This window comes from Parasteatoda tepidariorum, chromosome 2 (genome assembly GCF_043381705.1).
Source record: "Parasteatoda tepidariorum isolate YZ-2023 chromosome 2, CAS_Ptep_4.0, whole genome shotgun sequence".
Lineage (NCBI taxonomy): Eukaryota > Metazoa > Arthropoda > Arachnida > Araneae > Theridiidae > Parasteatoda > Parasteatoda tepidariorum.
The window spans coordinates 24,738,587-24,763,882 of NC_092205.1; the positions used below are offsets into that span (position 1 = coordinate 24,738,587).

The window sequence follows — 25,296 nt, forward strand, 5'->3', positions numbered from 1 at the left end:
CCGTCCTTGTTTTATATCTATTTTAATAATGAATTTATTTTTGCTATAGATGCAGAAATGGATAAAATAAGCACAATTATGGTTTCCTTCGAGATAAAAAACTGCTGTTGAAAATGATTATTAAGGAAACATATTAAAGAATTATTTTATCTCCGTTTGAAAGGCATATGATGGAAAATACTTATGCAATATTTTATAAATGCTTGTTCTTACATTTGAACAATCTATTGTTATTCGAAATATTACCTTTTCCTTAAGAAAAAAATTCCATTTCTTTGGCATTTTACTTGAAACAATTCCTAAGGTGAACGAAAAGATTAAATAAATTATGAATTATTGGTTGCATCTAAATATTACTTAATTACTTGGCATTTTACTTAATCATACTGACCAAACTTCATTGGTTATTATTAATAATAACCAATGAAGTTTATTATACCGGTTTTTTATTAATAATAACCGGTTATTATTAATAATAACCAATGAAGTTTAATAATATAACCAAAATATAAATTAATAGTAACCAATGAAGTTTATTATACCGGTTATTACTATTAATAATAACCGGTTAAAGTGAATAATTTGCGATATTTCTCACTTTGACCAAAAGAAGTGGCTATTATTAATATTGACCGGTTTGTATTAATAACCGGATTTATTACTTTAATCGAAACATACATAGAATAAAGTAAGATGTACTCTTCTCTTTAATGTAATTCTAATTACTCTTCTAGTATTCTCCTCTTTATTGAAATTATAATTTAATGTAATTTTTTTTGTATGCGGTATTTTTTTATCTGCATCTGAATTAGACAATCAGTTGGTGACGACAAATCAAGATCGAATGACTGAGTGCATATGAAATCTGGTATATGGGTGATTCTCACGAAATATGACGAAATAAATATCTAATACTAAAAGAACTTTTTTTAAAAAAAGTTAATAAATAGCATTACTGTTAGCGTTTTAAAATGACTTTGCACTAGCATTGACTGTTTTGTATAGTTAAAAAATTTAATTGAACTTCAAAATGTCATTTTCCTGGTATGTCCCAAACAATGTTTCCAATAATAACTATAGCTTCAAAACTTCTCATAAATTTTTCAATACCTAATTTTTTTATTTGAACCGGTGTAAGCATTTCTAGAATATATGCAGAAGGTATTATTTACAAAAACTTCGTTTAAAATAATTTTTTCTGTCAATAATTTGTTTGTCCCAAGAAAACCTGTCATTTTCCTGGCTACTTTTATTTAGTGGTTTATAACCAAAATAGATGGAGCCTGAAATCAATATCTTATGTTAATAGATTGTTTAGATGCCCTCCTATATGAACATGTCTTGTTGCATGAATAAAGATCCAATTTTCTGGTTCGAAATCTATTTCAAAAAATTTTTCAAGGTGAGTAGATTTTTGTGTTGTCATTTTCCTGGCTTCTTGAAATCCTTAATAACATAGACTACTTACATTTATCTGAGTTATTTTAAGAAATCCTGTTGTTTTCTGCATAATATAAACGTCTTAGGCCAAAATATTAAATTAAAGTAAAGTTATATGCTATAAAATGGCGAATTTGTCATTATCCTGGCTGTCATTTTCCTGGCTTGTGAATGCCATAACATTGAAGTGTTACCAGAATTTTTTTTTAACTGCTAATACTGTAAGGAGGGAAAGCAAATATTAACCTAATATCAGGTTTATGTATGAGTGTAATCAAAGTTATTTATTTATCTAATGATTGATTATTGTACACAATTTTATTCTATACATATCAGCAACAAAAAAATTTTTGAATCTTCCTATAGTGGATAAAAAGAATTAATTTAAGCAGTTTATGGTTCATCTAACATAAAGGCCTAAGTTGAGTTACTTACTATAAACTTAAAATGACTTTTTTTCTAAACTTCTATGCTAATATATCATTTTCCTGGCATTTAAGATTTGGTGAATTTCTATTTTATTTTTTTTCTCGAGAAAATGTCAATAAACTACACTGCTGCCTGTAAGATATTAATAAGTGTAACTAAAGAAGTATACAAAAATAATTATAGATTATTTTGAAGACTTTAAATTTGAAGAAATTTTTTGGTCCGAATTGTCATGTTTAGAAAGAATCACCCATATACAAGAATTTAAGCAAAGTGAAAACTCTTTTCTTTTAAATACTATTAATATAAATTTGTAATTAAATAAAGCAGATCTGGTAAAGCGAAAAAACTTTTAGTTTCAACTATTACAACTAACTGAACTATTTCAATTTTTCTTTTTTACGTGAGAGCTGAGTTATTTAAGGCAACCAGACTTTGATTATAACATGTTGTAAATTGTTTTACAAGTAAATACAAATTATAACTCTTAATAACTCATGGTATTCGCGGATATTGGCTTTAACTTTAAAAAAAAAATAGAAATTAAATGCTTTTATTACCAGTTTACTTAATAAGGTACAGCCCTAATAAACGCTTTTTTTTTACCTGTTCTTTTGCTATTACATTAACTTGGGTTTTAGCAAAGATTTTTTCTTTTTTTTATATAACTTGTTTGTGTAAATACAAAAATGTTCAACCAGGTTTTTATTTAGATATTTCCCAGTTAGCATCACGATTTGTAAAATATTCAGTAAAAATATTATGATATAGCATTTTAGGATAAAAGCATTGACTCATCATTAATTTACGATAAATCAACTATTTGATTGTTTTTTTTTATTTCGCTCAGATTTATCTACATAATATACAATGGTTTTTCTTAAGTACAATAAATTAAAAACCACTTCACAAATTGTTTCTCTGAATATTGCGACGCAAACGTTCATGACTAAAAATTCAAAATTCCAAAACAAGGCTACTCGTCATATTGTTACAAGCATTCGGTTAACTAACTGAATATTATGTGGTGAATCATAAAAATACTGCTGCTTACAAATCTTTATCCATTATAGATCCTTGACTAAAGTAATGAAAAAACGCCAAAATGAGTTTCTAACTGAACACCACATTGTAACGGATAGATAGTCATAGCTAGTAGTATCAGTGTCGGGTTTCCAAATAGGCTATGCAGGTTTGCGCAACTTATGTATCAAAAATCTCTCACTGTATCACCTTATCAAACATACAAGAGTAGTCCTTTGATTTTACTGAGAAGAGAATACACGTCGCAACTTGCTCGGATCAATTGGGATTAGTAATAAGAACAAACATTTTCGTGAATCTCATTATGGCTGTAACTTCATTTCAAGCTGTAATGTTGTGTTTGATTGATATCAAATTTTCGGTGAAACACGGCAAGACTGCTGTGAAAACATTTTCCATGATAAATACAGCCTCTAATGATGGGTGTCAAGCCAAGTCTGCCTGTGATACAAGGCATTTTTTTAAGGTTGTGAAGAGGTCGGTAATAAAACCTTGGCTGGAAGACCACCACGGATGAAAATATAATGCGTGCATCTGAGCAATTTGTTTTAGACCATCGTTTTAGTATCAGTTTAATGGCTCAGACATTAAGAATTCCAAAGAGTACCGTTCACGTTATTGTCAAGGAAAATTTGCAGCTGAGGAAAGTGTGTAAAGAAAAGACCCACTTCCTCCTGACTAGCTTCCAGGACGACTTAAAGGAGTTAATATCCCATTTACACGAGGACTGAAAACAATCTTCCAAAGTTACTAGCCTGAAAAAAAGCTTGTATAATTTACCTCATTCCTGAAGGCGAAAAATTATCATGTGGCACAACAAGCCAATCATCATGCCCCCGATTTCCGACCTGACTTGGAGTTGTCTTTACCGGACAAAGTTTCCCTGAAAGTTGGGTAAAAAAAATCGTAGGAGAAAAATCAGATTTTCGTTCCTGTTGTGACGTCACGCACCTGATTTCAGGTCTCGTGTAAATGGGGAATAACAGTTCTTCCGCCGATCTGCATTGCTTATATGACTTTCTCAGGCTGATCATTGTTTTCTGTCTTCTAAGCTCACATGAAAGAACATCATTTCTAGATAGTTGACAACGTAAAAAGTCCTTGTTCCAAGACATTTCATGAAAGGCCTACTATAACGCCTTCAACATCTGGAAATCTCGCTGAAAGTGATGCATCGTAGCTGAGTGGCCTCTTAGGAAATTTTTTAATGGCTTATACTAATTTAGTGAAGTAAATATTTCTTATTTGACTCTACTTTTTGGACAAAGCCCTGTTTAGTGTTGTGTGCCTTCATTACAGACGTAGTTTAGTGTGAGGATAAATGGAAACATCTCGACTTGCCTTCTGATTCCAAGATCATTCGGCAATCTACAAAACTATTGCTCATTAAGCACATTGTTTAATTTATGCAAAATAAGCTCTAAATTTCACCGGTAGTCTTCATTTATATCACATTTTAAAATTCTTTGGCAACTATTTTGAGCAATGTTGTATAATTTGACACTTTCTAAGAACTTAAACACTTCGGAAGACAAATTCGGCGCTTTATGGATATTTCTATGTCCACAACCGTGTTTACCGTCCAGTTCTACAAAAACAGGTCTATGCAAGTTAGACGGGCGATCTCTTATTGCCCGTTTCCATAGCGTTTTTCCTTGCTCTGACCATACCATACTGTCATCAGCGGCATGTAAAATGAGTATTGGTGCAGTGACAGCTCCAATTCTTTCGTCACTGTTCAGATTCGTGTCTGGGTGACGGGTTTGTTGAGCACAAAATGTTTCAAACAAGGGTAGACGTCTGTGAAAATAGGATAGAGGAAACGTTCGTGTGGCATCGGCAATGCTTGTAAAAGGTGCTTCTAAAACAATAGCGAAAGGATTGCTTTGATTACTTTTTGACAAGGCTTCACCAAGTTTGACTGCGATGCCTGTTCCCATGGAGTGACCCCAAATGATGATTCTAGATGCATCCACATACTTTTGCAACCAGAGAAACATTGCCATGGCATCTTCTTGAAGTGTTGAGGCCGTGGGAGAAATGTAAGTGGAGTCGCCGAATCCCCTGGAAAATAAAACATATTGCAAAATGAAGAAGAAATATTAAAAGTAACAAACCGCGGAGAATCATATAGTGTCCTAGGAAAGATAAAGGTAGTTATGTATCTAAAAGAATGCTTGAAAACTCGCCGCCTTACGTTAACAATTCAAAATGCTCAGAATAGAACTTTTTTCTTAACTGACAAGGTAAAAGATTTTCAGCAGCTTTAACGTTTTTCCAGAACGCTGGTAAGCCAACCAGAGGCATTATTTTTTGAGATGAGATAAATTTATTAACGTCTGTTGTCTTTTTTAAAGGGTATTTTTTTTCTTTCTTTTTTTTAACAAAAAAAGTTGTAAGGCTAAGCTTTTATTATAATTTGTTTTGTAGGGAAAAGATACCGTTGTCTATCCCAAGGTATTAACAACATAAAATAAATTTTTACTCTGAGGTACAATTGAGGGATGGTTTATGCAATTTTAAAGCTTAACGCAAGCCTGGACGTTGCTTACAAATGAAGCAGTTTGACAAGATAAGTAATATTACTCACGTAGGCAGTAATAGTGAAAAACAAAATGGGTAATCTAAGCATATTTAATCGTGGTCAAGTGATGAGAGTTCGACGAACGGGTTACTCCATTTTGTAAGTAATGCAGACACTCGAATTTTCACACACATTTGTCAACAGTGAACCATGCGTACGGCGATTGCCAGCCCTGCCAAGGTCAACTACCGTGGACATCAGCGTGTGTATACCAAACAAATTCATCTCCGGGGTACTGGAGTAGGAGAGTCGGTCTGCTGACTGCGCAAAACAAGGCACAGCAATTACTACGGGCATGAGATCACTGCTAGTGAATTATCGAAATATGATAAAATGTTGCCTTATTAAAAACTTCATTCGCTTTAAAAATATATAAGCAGGAAATAACAGTCGACGTATTTCACAAACAGACACCCACCCATTATCAAGACTTACCAGACGACAAAGAGAGGAAACGTAAGTGATTTGTAATATAAAACGAAAAGTTGCCAACAAAAAAGGGAAAAATAAAGGTGAGAAACAAAACTGGGAAAACCACAGTAGCCGAGAAAAAGATGAGAAACAGAACAAGAAAAACCACAATGACTGAGAAGAGCAAATCAAAGTAAAATGTATTTCCACACGCTATGGAGAGGTTGGGAAGAAATAATCTCGTTAACCAAAGAATAAGTGTTCATACGAATAAAGCAAGATTACAGGCTATCAAGATAGACTGATGTGACTGAGGTTGAAATAATTTTGGCATTGTTGAAATTGAATTTATGCCGAAGATTCCAACAATATGCAGAAATTAATAATATCTCGTACTCTTGATAACGGATAGATATATCCGTTATGAAGTAATGTGTTACCGCTTCAGTTTCTTGGGATTATTTTTTTCAGATTCGCTTTGAGACATGCGGCGTAAATCGCATGAAGCGAGGCATCCTTCCTGTCACCAGAGGACTCCTCAAGCTGGTGGAAGAGGCATTCTTGTCAGAGACTGCTCACATGGACTAAAATAAGATCCTTAATACGTGCGAAGTCGGCTCTCCAAGTCAAAATTACTGTGTTATCCATGACAACCATCTATTTCTTTATGTTTGTTTTCTAGAGCCTACTACAGAAACTGTCTGTCAACAAGACAATGTACCGTGTCATTGGTCCCAAATTGTACCCAATGGTTGGATGAACATTCCTTATGATCTGTACATCAATCAAGGATGCAGCTGAGAGAGACGTTCGAGTATCTTCTATCAAATCTTGGTTAATTGTTTAACAGATTATTCAAGAGCACTTCCCTTTGCAATGTCTTGTAGAGTCCATACCAAGATAAATCTCAGAGGTCAGTAAAGTGGAAGGTTGTGTTACTAGACACGAACTCGATAGCTCTCCAATGCATATCTTAATCTGAAGTCAAAATCCAGATATTTTTTTAAAAGCTAAGATGGTAGGTGACAGAAAAAAAATTTTCATTTACCCTACATTGACCACTTTTGTAGCTAATGAGGAAAGTTTAGATTTTCAGAATTTCCAGTGATCAGCCAAAACAACAATTTAAGGTAAACTTAATTTATTTGATTCTACCTGCTTTTTAAAAGTTTCTTGCACAATTAATAGATTTATATCTACATGCTGTAGTTGTTTGTAGTGGTGATCAAAGTAAAATAAAATATTTTTAAAAAAAACTATACAGAATCAACAGAAAAGTTGTGATTACGATCTCTGGTTACCCATTGGTCAAATGCTTTTTCTTTCTGGATGGACTCCGTTAAACTCCACAACATTTCAAATCATGAGTTGCAAAAACTGTCTCAATTGATGTATGTCGTCAGATTGATTTTCATATCCTGCCTATGTACGTGTTTCAAGACTTCACAAAATACTTTTCCTTCTTAACAATTCATATTTATATTAAAATTACCTTCAAACCAGTAATTGTACGTTATTAATTAAAATACTTTAAAATATTATTATGTAAATACATTAAAAATGCCTGCTAGTGAAAATAAAACGAAAAACAGCAGCGATCGCCATAGCAGCACTTGCAATGACGACGCATGCTCACTCTCTACTATTACTCTTGAACACAGTTGAAAAGTGGGTGGACGCCATCAAATCCAAAGCAAGACCCATTTTGCCAATGTGTAATAACAAATTGTTAAATGATAACATTTACTATGACTCCTAATATTCAAATCGAATCGAAATCAATCCTAAATCGGAACAAATTAGCAAGTATATACATGTCAAATTTCTGTTTATGTTTTCGAATTATTGAGTTTTTGTGATGATCAGGAACATTTAAAATATAATTTAGAAAACGAGAATTAGTACATTTAATTACTTAACCCTTACCACACTGATATCGCCACTGAGGTGCCATCAACAATCACCACACTCAAGTTAAATTTTTTTATACCTTAATAATTAGTAGCCACATTATTTGAACAATAATCGCTTATATAATCTTTTCTTTGTCGTTGCAAGATTTTTGTCGAATATGTAAATAGTTGCATATATTTTCTCTGTTATTTTCTATTTTTATTGCACCTGCGGAAATATTAATATTATTCTGATCCCTGTAAATATTATTATATTCTAATCTAGTTTAATCTGAATTACGTTTAATTTCCTATCGATTTCATAACATGTTCAACGGACTGGTTTCCCACTCATGACTTTACTATTTGGTGCTTGGCACCCATTTGGTGCTTGGCAGAATTGAGGAAAAACATTTCCCAATTCTGCCAATTTTTCCCAATTCTTCAAGAATTCGACTCCCACTTCACACATTCTCCCAGTATGTGTCTGAAAATCCGACGAATCGCTGCAGCGCACTGAGATTTGAGCTATGTTCTAATGTTAGTGCTGATTAGTATGATTTAGTGCTTCAAGTAGTATTTTGAGTATTTTAGTATTTTAGTATTTGTAGTATTTTAGTGATTCAAGTAGTATTTTGAAGTACTCGGAATGCAAAGGATTCACATTTTTCTGAAAAGTAATGATTTTGGATCATGGAACCTGGTTAAAGAATTTTTGAAAAAGAATGCTGTAATTGTATTAAACCTGTAATTTACCTGTAATCAAAAGTTACAACATGGGCACACAGCGGATTTCTCGTCAATACACCGTACATGCTTCTCCTGTATGGAGCAGATCTTGACTCAGCACTTCCATGAAGGTATAGAATAACAGGTTGGTCATCATTATCAAATGATGAAGGAACGTTGAGGGTAAAGTTCGCACTATTCGGAAGTATGTGCCACACGCCAAGGAGTTCTCCAGTTGAAGTTTCTACGAAGAAGTGTTTTGTGTTGCTTAAACCATATTTTTCAGGGTCAGACAGGGCCTGGAATTTTTTTAATGGCATTAAACATCAATCTGTTTTAGACCAAGTATTTCAAGCAAATATTGAGTATAAAAATTAAGAAATACATAACATGTTTTAAAAAACTATTTAATATCTTAGATTACCGTGAAAAAAACTGCAAGGTTTCATTTTGACACATAAGAAACATTACGTGTCATAAATTAAAGCTTGATTTACTATCAGCCAAAGTTTTTATCCTTGTATGTTTATATATATATATATATATATTATATTACTATGTAATAAAATTAGTGGAAAACCCCTGATTGTTTTGAGCTTTTTTTCAAAAAGTACAAAATCTACTTAAAATAGCTTCAAACTCTTTAAATTACGATGTTCAAGGCAGACTTATTCATTAGTTGCCAAATACGATTCACTACAAAATTATTAAAAATATTTTTCACATTTTTCTCACTTGAGAGCAGTGTAAAAAAAAACTACTTTGAATAATTATATCTTGCCTAATTTTTAACGAATTTTTTAAAAAAATTTCATAACATAATTATTTCATAATTATTTTTTAATTGCTTCGAAAATTTTGTTTAGTTTTATTAAATATTTTTTAAGTTGTAGCAAAAAGAAAAAAAAATTAAACAAAGAAAAAAATTAGTTTTTCAAAAAAATGCCCATATCAGCAGAAATATTTAAGTTTGGTTTATGAAATTTTATGCATTTATTGTAAATAACAGCCAAAGTAATTGTTATAAGTTACAAGTTTATTGCTTGATTTTTTGACATGGGTTGTTTAAAAAATACTTGTTTCTTTCGTAATTAATTTTCGGTCCCTGAAGCCTTTGAAAGTTTTAAATTTTATTGCTAAGTATGAAAAAGCGCATGTACTAATTAATTTGAAAGTTGTAAAATAATCCNTTTGATAATTGCATTTACGCTTTAAAACAACCAAAACTATGGATGGTGTTTTCAGTAGAAATGTAAACAATAACAATCTCGGGCTGTATGCAGGGCCCGATTAACCTCTGAAAATAGGGGAAGCATAATAGGATTTTGGGGCCCCCCTAACTTGAGCAAAAGAAACTTTTGATATTTTTCGCCCATAAACAATACATTTTAAAGAGGGAAGAACCATGTGAAAACTATTAGAACCTTAGAAAGGAGATCCTATGCAATCATGTTGGACCCTTCTTTATGTGCTTTATAAAGCACGTAAAGTAGGGTCCAACATGTATAGTAGCCAACTATATATAGTAACAAAAACATGAGGGAGTAGCTAGCACATATGTTGACAAAATTTAAATATTTCACTAAATTAAATTATAAAATTACTTGTTGTTATACGAAAGGTTCTTTGCAAGATGAGTCTCTTTTTTTATGCCAATTTTTTTACTAGCGGCAAAACAACACAAAGCATCCCATTTATTAAGCATCCCATTTTTTTTCTTTTCGAGAGTTTTTGTTGGAGTCATTTTTTTTTCTTATTTCTTTTATTATTAATATTTTTTTTTGGCTACAAAAAATAAGAAATTGGGCCCTTAATTTCAGTCATTTGGGGGCCCCCCTAGAATTTAAAAGGGGAAGCACTTGCTTCCTGTGCCTTTTCGGTAATCAGGCCCTGGGTTCAGTCACAGTTAGGGGATGTTTTACCGGTGACAAAGTTGGGGATCTTGTAAGAATAGAGGGAATTATAGATTTAAAAAAATATTATCACAGACTATTGCAGCGTTACTCTTTTCCACGTAGACAGAGAATCGTTGGTCAAGTATTTGTTTTTCAGCAAGATAACGATTTGTAGCATTCATCGAAACTGTGTAGAAACTAACTACATTGCATCAAAAGAAAAGTACAGAAAGAAAAAAGTTCTGAAATACAAGGATTGGTCCCCTCAATAATCCGATATTAATCCTATTGAGCTATTGTGGGATGAACTAAATTATGAATTGTTAGAAAAATGTGATGTACCAATCAAACCAAATTTTGGGAATCTTTACTTAGTTGTTGGAATCAGATCTCAACTACAACATTGCAAAAGCTAATAGAAAGAATGTCAAAAATATTCACTGCTGTGATTAAGGCTAAAGGAGTATATATCAAATAATCCAAGATTAGACGAAAATCATAAGTTATGGATAAAATTATAGCATAACTTATCGCATAAGTGTATCTATAAATATCCTATGTCAAAATAAAGTTAATTTGTTGTGATTTTCAGTTTAAAAACTTTGCTGCTTATTCATTTTTAAAAATTCAATAGTGAGTTTGAACTTTTGACCAGTACTATATATATATATGCCATTAGGACAGTATGTTTACTAGCAGTTGCATCATATAAAAGCCATGCGAATTTGGATTGTCCCGCGTTTTATTTAGAGATTCTGAATGGGAGCTAGCTGTAAGATTTTCTTTATCGCAATTGAATTTCATCTAAAAAGGATAATTTAACCATCTCTAATCGGTTTAACAAAGGGCGCCATAAGGACTCCAGGGAATTTTTGAAAATCTTTAATGAGTATATTTCCAAATATTAGATCAGAGAATAATTTTTTGTTTGAAATTTTGATTTTTTATGGCTTTTTGTGAAAGGACGATTTCAACATCGTTAATTAGAGAATCTATTTTAAGATGCTATGAATTAATTCCACTGAAATTTCAGTATGTTGTTCAGTACTTTATTTTTCAAATTTATTTCTGTGAAGCAAAGGCAATCGAGTAAACCAAAATACATCAATAATATAAGTAGTTGTATGCTAATCAGAATTAATGCATTTCGAATATTTTTTTTATAAATAAGTTGCAGTCACATTGGATATTATCAACTCATTTTCAGCGCTAACTCCTTACCACATTTTTTTTTAAAAAAATATTCTTTACATTACTACAAAGTGTTGAGTAAACATAACGGTAGTAGAGAGTGGGGTAAGCTAAAAAAATTTTCAAATACTGATCAATCAATATTAAGGTCAGTAAAACTATTAAAAAAATAATTTGTCAAAAACAATATAATCGCAAAATTATCAAATGTTTTCCATAAATCTATAAAATATTTAGATGTCATAGAAATCAAAAACATTTTAAAATAATAGCTCCATTAATAAATAATAGCTAATAAATGATATCTCCACTAATAAATAATGGCAAAGCTCCATTATAGTAACTCCATTATTTCATTTTTTAACTTTACTTCTGTGTAACAAAGACTTTTGGGTTAATACAATAATATTATAAGTAGTTGTAAGTTAATCAGAATTTATGCATTTGAAATATTTTTTTTAAAGTAAGTGGGCAGTGACGTTATGTATTATCTACTTAGTCTTCTTAGCGCTAATTCCTAATCACTTTTTTCGAAAAAAGATGCTTTTTACATTACTACAAAATGTTACGTAAACGCAACGGTAGTAGAGAGTGGGGTAAGATAAAAAAAATTTTTTTCAAATACATCAATCAATATTAAAGTGCAGTAAATTATTATACAAAATTTTATAAAAAAAAATATTAAAAAACAATTTGCCAAAGCATAATATAATCACAAAATTATTAAATGTTTTTCCTAAATCTATGAACTATTTAGATGTCATGGAAATCAAAACCATTTTAAAGTAAAATTTATCAAGCTAACAAGCAAATAGTAAAGCGTAAGGTTTGTAGTACCTTTACAAAAAGGGCATAAGTTGACAGCTAGCTATGATAAAACAGTGGATAGGAAAAAACATTGTCTTGTGATTTATAGCTTTATACCCCTGCCAATTAAAAATAGAATTAAATGAATAATCCCCCCAAAAAAACTGAAGAGTTAAGATATAATCAGATTAAAAACTTTATTCGTTTCAAAAATAAATAAATAGCAAATAATAGTCAACATGTTTCAAGCGCTTCAAAAATAGACGCCCATTTTCAAGAATTGCCAGACGTGAATGAGACAAGAAGTTATTCACTTTTGGTAATTTTTAATAATAGGAGCCTGTTTTTGAGCTCTTGAAACATGTCGACTGTTATTTGCTATTTATTTATTCTTGAGTCAAGTGAAGTTTTTTAATCAGGTAATAATATCAGGTTAAAAATAACAATGATTAAAATACAAATATAGATTAACGGGGTTGACACGAGCGACTAATCATAAATTTATTAAAAAAAGATTAAAATTAGCCTTATACTAGCATGTTTTTTTTTGAAGCTTAGTTATTATAAGAAGACACAAAGTATGTTTTAGTCTGTGGTGGTTGGTTGTGTCCAGGAGATGAATAGACGGAGCTTACATTTTAATTAGTAGTTATTTTAATATTTAATTATAAAGTACAAAAGGAGAAATATAAAATAAGAGCAGTGCGTCTACAATGGCGGTTATGCTTTTTCTTCGTGTGAAAATGACAGAGATAGTTACTGATCGTAACTGTCGCGGTTACGATTAAGTTAAGTTCAGTCGCCGCAAGTCTAAAATATGAATAATTTGATATATAAGTCATAGTGGTAGTTACGATTAAGTAATTAAAGATATTATAAATAAAGAAGAATGAATTGAGTTTCTATTAGATTTTTGGTCATTCGTGGCACTCAGTGCTATAACTAAAAAAAATAATTTGATTGAATTATATATTTTAAATAAAAAAGTAGTAATAATTATTTTTCACAAATATAATTTTTTGTTGCTGTATGTGTAATGCTGAAAAAAGTCAGATATAAACTTCCATTTTTTAATTTTTTTTGTCCTTCATTGTAATGTGATATTGAAAGGAAATTTTTCCTTAAAGGTCATCTTTGACACGTTCTTCACGTCATTCCCATTCTACTACGCATTTTTTCAGGTTCCTTTGTTGCAAAAACGCTTTCTTCAACTCATGTCTTTTCAGCTTCGAATTTTTTTGCATTTTAAATTACCTTTCAATATTATTATAAAATTACACATGCCTTAGCACTTAGTATTCTTAGGAAAAGTCAAATGTTAATTATAATTTGAAAAAAAATTATTATTAATTTTTTTTTTTTTTTTTACAAATTCTTGTTGATTAGAGATGCCACGCGACTAAAAATGTAAAAAGATGTAGAAACTCAATTCATTTTTATTTATTTATAATATCTTTAAGTAGTCAATTGTAACTACCATTAGGACTTCAAATTATTTATGTTTAAAGCAAAATCAATCTTCGTTTTCTTGAAGATGGGTGATCTTCAACTCGCGAGTATTCCACCCTTAATATTTATAACTTTCTTACAGCTAAACAATAAGCATGAACTTAATGTCTGCATTTTCTCTTACGCTGATTTACTATATACTGCTATTATTGCAGTTATCCATCTATTATTGCAGTTGTCCATCTATTATTGCAGTTGTCCATCTGTAATAATAAGTATTAGTAAAATGCTATTATTACAACTGGCATTATCTTATATTAAGATGTGGTGTGTCTGCTCCGCGGACAGCGAACCAAAGGAAGAAAAAAAACTGACCATCCTAAATAAGTTTTGGATTCAATAAATGGTGAGTAATAAAATTCAAAATTTTATTAAAACAGATTAAAATTAGCAACTTTTTACAGAATTTTTTTTCCTGTTTAATATTGAAAGTGAATACGAAGACTTGGACTAAGTTGATTTCGATAATAGTAAGCAAAAAAAAAAGGACCACCCTGAATGACTTTTGATCTAATGACCGTTTTGATCAAAGAAGTCATATAAAGTTCGATTTCTCAGGAGACTTATTTAACCGATATTGCTCAAATTTTGTATTTTGCCATGTAAAATTGTGTTCTTCAAAATTATGCAAAAAAAAAACTACATTGCGATTTAAAATTTTTCAACCATTATTAAATAAAATCATTAAAAAATTTTTTAAATATTTACTAAAAGTATTTTTTTCTGCATGGAATAATCTTTGGATAAACGAATTTTATAATTGTCTGTAAAAAATTTTCAATTTTCTTAAAAAGTTCTCGAGATTAAGTGAAATACACAAAAAGGGTAAAATTAACATTATTAGGGTTTCAAACTTTGGAGCGCTCTCCTGACCAAACTATTGGGACCATATTTCCCTGATTGCTGGTACCCCCTATTTGGGGTTCAGAAATCTTAATCGGTCGTGAAAAAAAAGACATGTTTTTAAAATTTAGATAATTTTAAGTCTAATACTAGGATTCTCTGAAGATTATTAAGTCTAAAATTTTATAAGTTCTTTTAACGTTGATTATTAGATTTTAAAAACTATTAGAAATGTTCATTAATTTATTATTTGAGAAAGAGTTGCTTAATATCTATAAAGATAAAAATTTATCAAATGGCGTAATCAGAAATCCAAATCTCTCTCGGGTATAATGTTATCAAATAAAACTCATTTGATTATTTTCACTGGGGAAAATCAACCAATGATTATATGCTTAATCAACTTAAATCTTATCTGTTACCTTTCTGTTTATTCCACAAAAGCAAATTAAGAATTGACAATTACATACTTACATTGTTATTTTATTATTATAATTATTATTATTATTAAAGGCACGCTTTTAAACCTAACCACGGTAGCATAATTTACAAAGTCAATCTGCAGCGCAATCTTCATAAATTCTAATTTGTCGGCGGCTCTAACACAATCAGATAGAGACTATTATTTTTATAACCATCGTTGAATAGCCGAGCCAATTTAGGGTTTACAACTACCAACGTCCAACTTCGTAGCCTTGTAATTTTGAACCCAATCCAGAAGACAAGGGAATTCCAGGCTCAAGTATTGGAATACATTTGCCTTCGTGGAAGACTTTTTGATGGAACTAACCTGCGTTTGCGTTACATGGTGAAGAAAAACATGAAGACCTCCCATGGTTAGCCTGACAACAAGGGGACTCTAACCCATGATCTGTTTACAGCTGAGGATATTTTACGTCAACACTGTGGTCAGTGTGAGCCGGTGGCGAAATTGGTATTGATCAGCCATCCCTGGGATTCGTACATGGTTCACCTCATTGGAAGGCGAGCACTCAAATTCCTGAGCCACCACGTCTCTCAGAGACTTATTATTGTAAAAATTCGGTGTAATCTATCATGTGCGCAACAACGCAAAAACATTTTGTTAAAACAATTACATTTTTTCGTGCATTTCAAATGAATGGAATTAGGAAATTTAAAATGGGACAAATTCCTATAGAGTCTATAACTATTGTATATATTAACAAGCAACAGGAGTTTTCAGAAACTAAGAATTTATTTATTAATTTTTTTCTTATTTCTTTGGATTCTTTTTTTTTTTAAAAAAAATTCCAGTTAATTAAAGAACATTATTTGGAATTATCGAAAGTCATTACTTTACCTTTGCTAAGATATCTGCAGATCGGTAAAATAAGTTTAGCTACTAAAAACGATTTTCCAGTTTCTCCTCTCAGTAATATTTTAGGCTTGCTAAAAAAATGTGCTAAAAAAATGATCTTCAGGTGCAGTCATTTTTAATTTGAGATGAAAAGTAATCTGCTAATTATGAATCTCATAAATTATATACAGTTACACTCCGATTCAAAGAACTTCTAATTAACAAATTTCACGATTTGACAAATTTTTCCGATTAAAATAAAAGCAAAAACCCCATTTAACGAATAATAACCCGGATTAACGTATTATTTCAACAATAGAAGAAAAATTCTTTGGAACTCTTCCGATAAAATAAAAAAAATTTTAACGGATTTTTTTCTCCAAATATTTTGATATCTTTGAATAAGTTTATGATAAGTTCGGAGATAAGATATGGAGTCAACTTTTGTGATGCTCTTTATTTTATGAGACAATTTCGGAAAAAGTGTGTTTAAAAAGTAGGATTTCTGAGTGTCCAAGTAAAATGAACTAGTAACATTCAAAACTCACTGTAATTTCAGTCGCTGAATGAAAAGTGTACAATTTTAGGCTGTTCCATAAGCTAAGTTAATAAATTTCACAGTATTATGTATAACACCAACTTAATGATTAACGTTATCAGTTCTGATGAGTTCGTTATATTGAGGTCTGATTACTCATTTTAGTATTCAAGCTTGACAACTCTTTCGGATTTTGTGAAAGATTTTATTCTTATATTTAATGTGGTAGCAACTTTTTTTGCATTCATGCTTGATTCCTTGTTTTAACAAATTTGATTAAATGTACTTTTAACTACCATTACATTTAAATAGTTTCAACATACACGAAGAACACCTCATACTTATCTTATAATGTTTTAAAAGATGGCGAAAAAAGAATTAAGTATTCGCCAACAATATTGCTTCCATAGTTATTTTACTACCAATGAAAAAAAAACTTTTTCGAAGAACAAAGAAATTGGTAAGTATGATACTCTATACCCCAAATAAATTCGCTTAACTGTAAAGCGGAATGTCCAAAAAATGACTTATGATTTAAAAATCAATTAAAAAACGAACAGAATGCGGGGTTTAAAAAGATCGGAAATAGAGGACAAAAAGAACTTATAATGAAAGCATTTCGTTTCCAGCTTGATTTTAAGAAAAATATTTCTGACTGCCACTATTCATAAACAGTTACAGTATTATGTTTTATAGTGCGGCTTTGAGGAGAACTCCTCCAAACTGAAAGTCTGGGACTGTCTGCTGCTATGGTAACAAGCGAGAGCACATTTCTAATGGGGGTGCAATGGAAGAATGAAGGATTCGATTAGTTTACTCACGCCGACCTATGCCAAGATTAAGACAATACTATTCACCCCTCACTCCTGTTCGAAGTGACTTTTCCTCGTAACCATAGTACCCGCCACGAAGCGAAACTGGCGTCTGGAGGAGTTCTTCTGAAAGTCGCACTATACATAAGTAATTGTTATAAAAGCGATACCTGGAATGGCCAGTCAGCAAAGTGCAGATAGACAGCTGTTCTTCTAAACCAAGGACAGAAATAGAACCAGGCTGGGACGCCTAAGTAGAATACGAACAGTAAAGTGAAGAGAGTTCTGACCACCCAGGGTTGACTGAAGATTCTCCAATTCCTCTTGTGAGAAAAAATATCTGCATCCAACAACCTCTTCGAGAATGCTTGACCCATCATGAAGAAAGGTGATTCCAGCATCCCTGAAAAAGTGACAACCAACTCATTGAAAGAAATGGTTCCATAAAGAAGTGTTGGCTTAAGACGCCAATGTCCTCATTTAAGAAACATTCCTTTTATAATAATAAAAAATGTGGAGGCGTATTTATTTTATTTTTAGAATTTATCATGCAGAAACAAGCTAGTACTGACTATCATAATATTTAGCATATTTACTTTTAAATGGATCTAAAATTATGAAAAACTAATTGAATCGATGAATCCGAAAGTCAGTCATTTCACCTTTATATTAAAAACTGAGATTTTTGCAATATTAAGTTCAGCTGACGTGGATACATAGCTAGGTTATAAAATATTCATTTATAACTACTTGGTATAGTATATTTTGTGTAGTAAAAAAAAGCTCTCAAGCTGATACTTATCGATTCAGTTTTATTCCCTTCTGTAAAATTAGAATTGTGATTCGGATGTGAAGATTTCAAATCTGAAATTAATTTTGTTTCTAAATTGTCCCCTCCACTTTGTCAATCATTTTCCCACTTCACCATACCTCCTATTCCTTCTTTCTCTTGCCACACTATATTACATAAACATATACTCAGAAAGAAAGCACTACATTATTGTCCAAAACTTCTAATTTTGTTTTTAAGCTTTGGCTATGTGCTTTAATGATATTTTTAGGTTAACAATAATAATGATTGATTGTATACTTATTTTAATGAAAGACAAACAAATAAAAGGAAAAAAAGGTTAATCTGCTGCTTTTTAGTATTTTCATTTTAAACAAAATGTATGTAGTTATCCTTCGCTTTACCCATTCCCCCTAGCCCAAATTTCAAAGAACTCTTTCCCTTCAAGTATAACATCATTTGTAGTACTGCGAATATAAAAGTAATATTTACAGTGAAATAACTGAGGACTAGAAATAGAAAACGACCTAAGTACCAAAACAAAAAAATATCAAAACTAATTTTTTTACAGAAAAATGACCCGAAAACCAAGCTAAGCATCGTGGAGAATACCCTAAGTGGGAACTTAAGCAGTAATAGTTTAAACATTGGTCAGATCGCGTTATTTGAATATGCCATTCATATAAACAAAAACAATTCTGTCAATTAAACATATCCATATTGATACCGCCACTCAATGTTGATTTATAAATATCCTCGATTGCTAAGTATTCTTTAGAATATTACTTATTGATTGATTTACATCCTAAAAATGCCACTTACTTGCTTCTTCCACTAAACTGTTCTTGTGTGACCAGCTTTTTAAACATTGTTATTTCAAGAAAATACGTACGATTTCTTAAAGGAATAGGAAATATAAATTTTCAGATTCATAAACATTAATGTGGTGTCTCAAAATAAGAAGATCCTATTGCTACAACTATTATAACCGTGGAGATTTTTTGATTGACTTATGATAGTGAGATGTAGCTCAGGGAATAGAATGCTCGCCTCCCAATGAGATGACCCGGATTCGAATCCAAATGATGGCTGGTTGATATGAATTCCGCACCCGGCTCGCACTGACCACAGTGCTGACATAGAATATTCTCAATGGTAGACGGATCATGGATTTGAGTCCCCTTGCCATCAGGCTATCCGTGGGGGGTTTTCGTGGTTTTTCTCCCCATGTAATGCAAATGCGAGTTAGTTCCAAATGAAAGGTTTTCCACGAAACCTTTTTCATGATGACGAGAGTATATCTTTTCCTTATTTTGTTTTCTGCTTTTCAATTTTTTTAAATGATAATAAAAAGAAATTTAACAATTATTATTTTTATTTATTTTTCTTCTTCTTTTTTTATAAATCTTTATTATATTTCTTTCTATGTTTTCTCTACATTTTGAACAAGAGTTATGGCTCGATAAATATATTAAGGAAGGGATTGACATTAAAACTTATGTGTTGTACAAGATAATTTTTAGAAGGTGGCCAAGCTGGTCACTAAAGGCGACTTGTAATAAATAATTATAAAAAAATTTTTTTTTTTTTTTGGATAAATGAATTTTTTATGAGCAAAAAGCTTTAATTTCCTGTAACTAGTTTTAGAGGTATAGCAAAATGCATTAAGGGAAACATTAAAAATAACATTGAGGGACTAAAATCTACATTAAGGGATAAATATCAACATTAAGGGACAAAAATTAACATTAAGGGACTAAAATCAACATTAAGGGACAAAAATTAATATTAAGGGACTGAAATCAACATTAAGGGACTAAAATCAACAATAAGGGACTAAAATCAACCTCAAGGGACTAAAATCAACATTAAGGGACAAAAATTAACATTAAGGGACTAAAATCAACATTAAGGGACTAAAATCNTAAGGGAAACATTAAAAATAACATTGAGGGACTAAAATCTATATTAAGGGACTAAAATCAACATTAAGGGACAAAAATTAACATTAAGGGACTAAAATCAACATTAAGGGACTAAAATTAATATTAAGGGACTAAAATCAACATTAAGGGACAAAAATCAACCTTAAGGGACTAAAATCAACATTAAGGGACAAAAATTAACATTAAGGGACTAAAATCAACCTTAAGGGACTAAAATCAACATTAAGGGACAAAAATTAACATTAAGGGACTAAAATCAACATTAAGGGACTAAAATTTACATTAAGAGATTAAAAACCAATAAGTTACCGTCTGCACCAATTAATTAAATTAAAAACTATTCCGCAATCCATTATAGGATTGCAAGTTCGAGCATGAAAATTCAATCATACGTGAAAACTTAGCCATAAATGTAGTGTTTTATTTATTTATTTATTTTTCAGTAGAAAACAGTTTTCTTTCTTTTCTGATAAAAAAATTTGAAACGTTGGTAAAACAATTAAAGCAAATTCTACAAAAAAAAAATTTATTCGTATGTGACTATGATTGAATATTACTATACTATACACTACTTATTGAGATTCATTAATTTTATATTCCATAGCTAACGAAGCAAAGTCATTAAGAAATCAATATTCTCTTTTAAAATATCTTTCCGAAAAGGTCAAAATAGTTTGATTAAATACATATGTAATCAACCTTTTGACATTTAAGGTACGAACTGATTAAAAAGAAAGTAATAACTTTCCATAAAAAATTTCGAAAATACTTTATTAGAGTTTTTATGGGAAGGAAAAATAAAAATTCTAATTACTTTTTCGTATTCAGTTATTTAAAAAAAATACTTTTAGGTTGAACATTAACAAAATTATATCATTGGAATTTAGTTACGCAAATCATGAATATCAAAGTAATAAATGTAATATTTACTGATATGCAATAAAACACTATAATAAATTCAGGAAAATAATATAGCCGTCTATATTAAATTTTACGATTTGAAGTATAGCTATGATTTCTGATGTAGGATTATTTTGTGGTATTAAATAAATATCGTTGAGGCTGTGCTGTACTCAAAATTATTTTCTTTTAAATTTTATTTAAAAAAATCTATATAAAACTATTGCCAGCCAATGCAACTTTTTATGTAATCCATTTTTAAAGTCGGACTTTCAAAATTTGATTTCTCGAGAACTATTCGACCGATTTTGTTCAAATTTTGAATTTTGTTATATATTTTAAAATGATGCAAAAATTTATATACCTTACAATTCAAAGTCTTTCCGACTATTACCATATTAAATACAAAAGTAATATCATAATTTTTAAAAGCAAATTTCAAGAATTATCTTTGGATAAACGAATTTTATTATTGCATACCAAACATTTTAGATTCGCTTAAAAAGTTCTCGAGATACGGCGAAAAATTGAATAGTAACATTTAGAATTCTAAACTATCCAACTGCCCTTCCTGCCCATATTATGAGGACTAATTTTTTTCTAAATTGCTCCTACCCCATTATATTTTGGGCTAAGTTATTAATTAATCCAAAACCGGCGAGAAAAGAAGTATGTTTATTCAGAAAAACTACGTTTTAGCGTCTTATTTCATAGCTTAAATTATCTTTCGCATTAATTAATTAGCTTATTTAAAGTTAGGCTCTTGATCCATAAAGATTGAGTCTTGGTACGTGAAAAATTATCAATCGTGTCCTCCTTTTTTTGCTAATTGTACAAATGGATTTTTAAAAAAAAGCGATGGAGTACTTCAATCTGAGGAAATACAGCAAAGTAGTTCTAAAAGAAAAAGCTTTTATTAAATAACGTCAAAATTAAATACCATGATGCATTATTATTTTTAAAAAAAGACTCGACTTTCAAAGTTGTTAATGAAAACAGATTTTTAAAAAAATTGCGTTGCTTCCATTATTCGAATATTTCGATTATACGAAGCAGGTTCGGATCTATTTGCTTCTGATAATCGAGGCTCTACTGTATATTGATTAAAACAAAGATTGAAATGGGATCTCAGTCGTAAAATTGTATTCGATATATTTGAATCGATCCAGATCTAGAAAACCATATTATATAAAATATCTTTTTTGTTTGTATAATTATCTTCAGTTCGATTGTTTTATTTTAATGGAATTTCATAACTTTAAATAGTTATATGAATTTAATGATATATAATGAAATTTACTATAGAAGAGAATAGGAAAAGGATGGTATACTTCTCGTAATAATATTTTTTTAAATTTTATTTATCTACTTTATTATAATATCTTGAAACATTTAAAGCACTTAAACATAAATGTGATGACAAACTATGAAATATTAAATTCATAAACTAGGTAAAATAGCAACAAAATAATTTTATTCCCTCCCGCATGATTTAGAAAATAAAATGCGTACATAATCACTATCTTATTTCCCAAGTCTCATAATTTTTATAATGGAATAACAGCTCTAAAATAAAATTTTTGTATTTCATAGAGTAAAGTTTATTGAAGATAAAATTTACGCAAATCACTTTTATTTACAAATAGTCATTAACTAATCATTTATGTAAGATTTGCTTTTAGTATAAAGTTACAACAAAACCTTTCGAAACTGATTTATACTATCAACTTTAAGGAATCATTCATGCAAAAAACTGTTTTCAATGCTATCAAGTAATGGTAATAATTCATGTAAAAACTATTTTCAATACTATGAAGTAACGCAACTATTCGTGTAAAAATTGTTTTAATACTATCAAGTTACGAATCATGCCTGTAAAAACTATTTTCAATGCAATCAAGCGCATGGAAATCATTCACGCGAAAGCCATTTTCAGTATTATCAAGTTTTTCTGGTAAAAGTTATTTTTAAGGCAATCAAGTTATGGCAAGAATTAATATAATACTATTGTGTTGTAGAAATCATTCAAATAAAAACTATTTTCAATGCAATCTAGCGAAGGGCAATCATTCTTGCAAAAATAATTTTCAATACTACAGACCCACCTACATTTGAGATAGTTGCGATATATTTTTTTCCTGAAAGTGACCTAAACCAGAAATTTTTTAAAACAAATAAATCATTTTTATTAAACTTTTATTAAAACCTAATAAAATAATCCTTCATCTATTCAACCTTTTATTCATCATTTTAAATTATTTATATATTGAGGTGAACGAAATTTTTTTAATTCTAATCTATTAAAATATCAATACATTATCTTTCCTACAGCTAGGAAAGTTATTTTCTGAAATTACGAAAGTTCGGTAGTGTTAGGTAGACAGGGCTTGTTTTAGAAATCCGGATGCTTAAGGCAGAGAACTGTGGCGGGCCCCAATGGTCCAAAATGTACACGTTCAAAATGCTTTTAAACTTTTTATAATATAAGTAAATTATGATATAGTAACAAATGTGTGTGCATTTCTTTTTTAACTCATAATTCTCATAGACAATTCTTAAACATTTGTATTATTTAGAGCCCCAGGTATGTGGGGGGGCCTAAGGCCGGGCCACTCATGATAAATCACGGCCCGTTGGAGGGTATGATAATATCAAGTTATACGAATTATTCACGTTACAGTTATTTTCAATATAGTCAAGTTACGGCAGTCTTTCATACAAAAATTATTTTCAACACGATCAAGTAATGGTGATCATCCCCATCAAAAAAAGTTTTTTTCAATAAGCAGGAATAACTTCGATTGCTTCATGCTTTAATTTAACTGTACCCTTATTTTAAATCTGAACACTTTTAGTATCTTGAAATATTCCGTATAAATCTGTTTATTTCTATTTTAGTATCACTCAAACATATGAAATTACTATTTCGACTTACGGTTTCGAAACTGAAGCTAATAGGCTTAATAGTTAGAGTAAATGAGCGTTTCCTGGAATGTAAAGTTATTACAAGTTATTCTGTCTCAGAATGTTACGCTCCGTTTCAATTTCCAGGGAAGCAAATGTGATTTCCATTTTTAAGAAAGCCGACAAATCCTTTTAAGGAATTACTTCAGAAGTCTTCACTAAAGTTCACGCATCAAAATGGCGAATGTTCTAAAAGTAGAGTCATCGCGGCGTGAAATGGAAGAATATTTATATATATATGTATGTATAAAAAACAAGTTCGGATCGTGAAATTTTCGCAAACACGTTGTAGAAACATCTAAATGAATATTTCAGAGATTTTGCAAAAGTTTCAAAAGAGGTAGATTATGCTGACACAACTGTTAAATTAGTTCTGGCATCCAATTCCAGAAAGTATTTTGAGATAATAATTTATTCAGACATATCATCGCTAAGAGTATTAAAGATTCTGTAAACAGTACAAAATACAGAAATAAAAGGACAGGACACATGCACGTTTATTGATTTAGTCATGCAGCTACCACGGTCACTCACATTTATAGCAGGGTTCGTGATTTTTTTGATTTTTTTAAAAAAAATCAAAAGAATCAGATTTTTTTGATTTAAATCGGATTTTTTTGATTTAAATCAGGTTTTTTTTATTTTTATTCAAATACACTGTATGAACTTTAATTTATGATTAAAAAAAATTAAAAATGTTTAATNTTCCGGTTTTTTGGTTTTCCGGTTTTCTGATTTCCGGATAACGGGTTCTGTACTGTATATGGATAAAAAAAATTAGTTGATTTAAGTCAATGATTTTTTTAAAAAATCATTTGATTTAAATCATGATTTAAATCGTGATTTAAATCAAGCTGATTTAAATCAACGAACCCTGATTTAAAGGACTATTTTTTCAAAATAGTAAACAATGGTAAAACAATTGTTTTTGTTGTTAGCACTAAACAATTCTATACTACACTGTTAGAAATGTTTCGGCAAAAATGCGTACATAGCAATTTATTTTATAGTTATTTCACCATATTCAACCAAAACAGTAACCATAAATCAATAACCATTATTAAGATGATATTCAAACTGTTGAGTATGAGAAAAAACGTTTATTGATTGTTTTATCCTAATACGGTTAAACAACCAGAATTCTAACCGAGCCAACTAGGCCCACCATATGAAGTCATTTTTTTTCGAGCACATATTGGTACTTACTGTAGTTGAGCACGATAATCGGTTAATCTTGCAACCGGCTGAATAGGA

General features: G+C 30.4%; 1 protein-coding gene across 2 annotated transcripts in view; it reads right to left on the reverse strand.

The window, feature by feature from the left end:
* Window positions 1-2,686: 2,686 nt before the first annotated feature.
* The window catches only part of LOC107447858 (lysophosphatidylserine lipase ABHD12-like), a 42,482-nt gene continuing 19,872 nt past the window's right edge, over window positions 2,687-25,296 (reverse strand). For both annotated transcript variants that reach the window (XM_016062889.3, XM_071177321.1), the window contains exons 2-4: window positions 17,613-17,845; window positions 8,557-8,828; window positions 2,687-4,977 (exon numbers count right to left, since the gene is read on the reverse strand). In XM_016062889.3, the coding sequence (XP_015918375.2) occupies window positions 4,341-4,977; window positions 8,557-8,828; window positions 17,613-17,845 (1,142 nt within the window). In that variant the 3' untranslated portion in view covers window positions 2,687-4,340. The remainder of the gene's footprint in view (window positions 4,978-8,556; window positions 8,829-17,612; window positions 17,846-25,296) is intronic.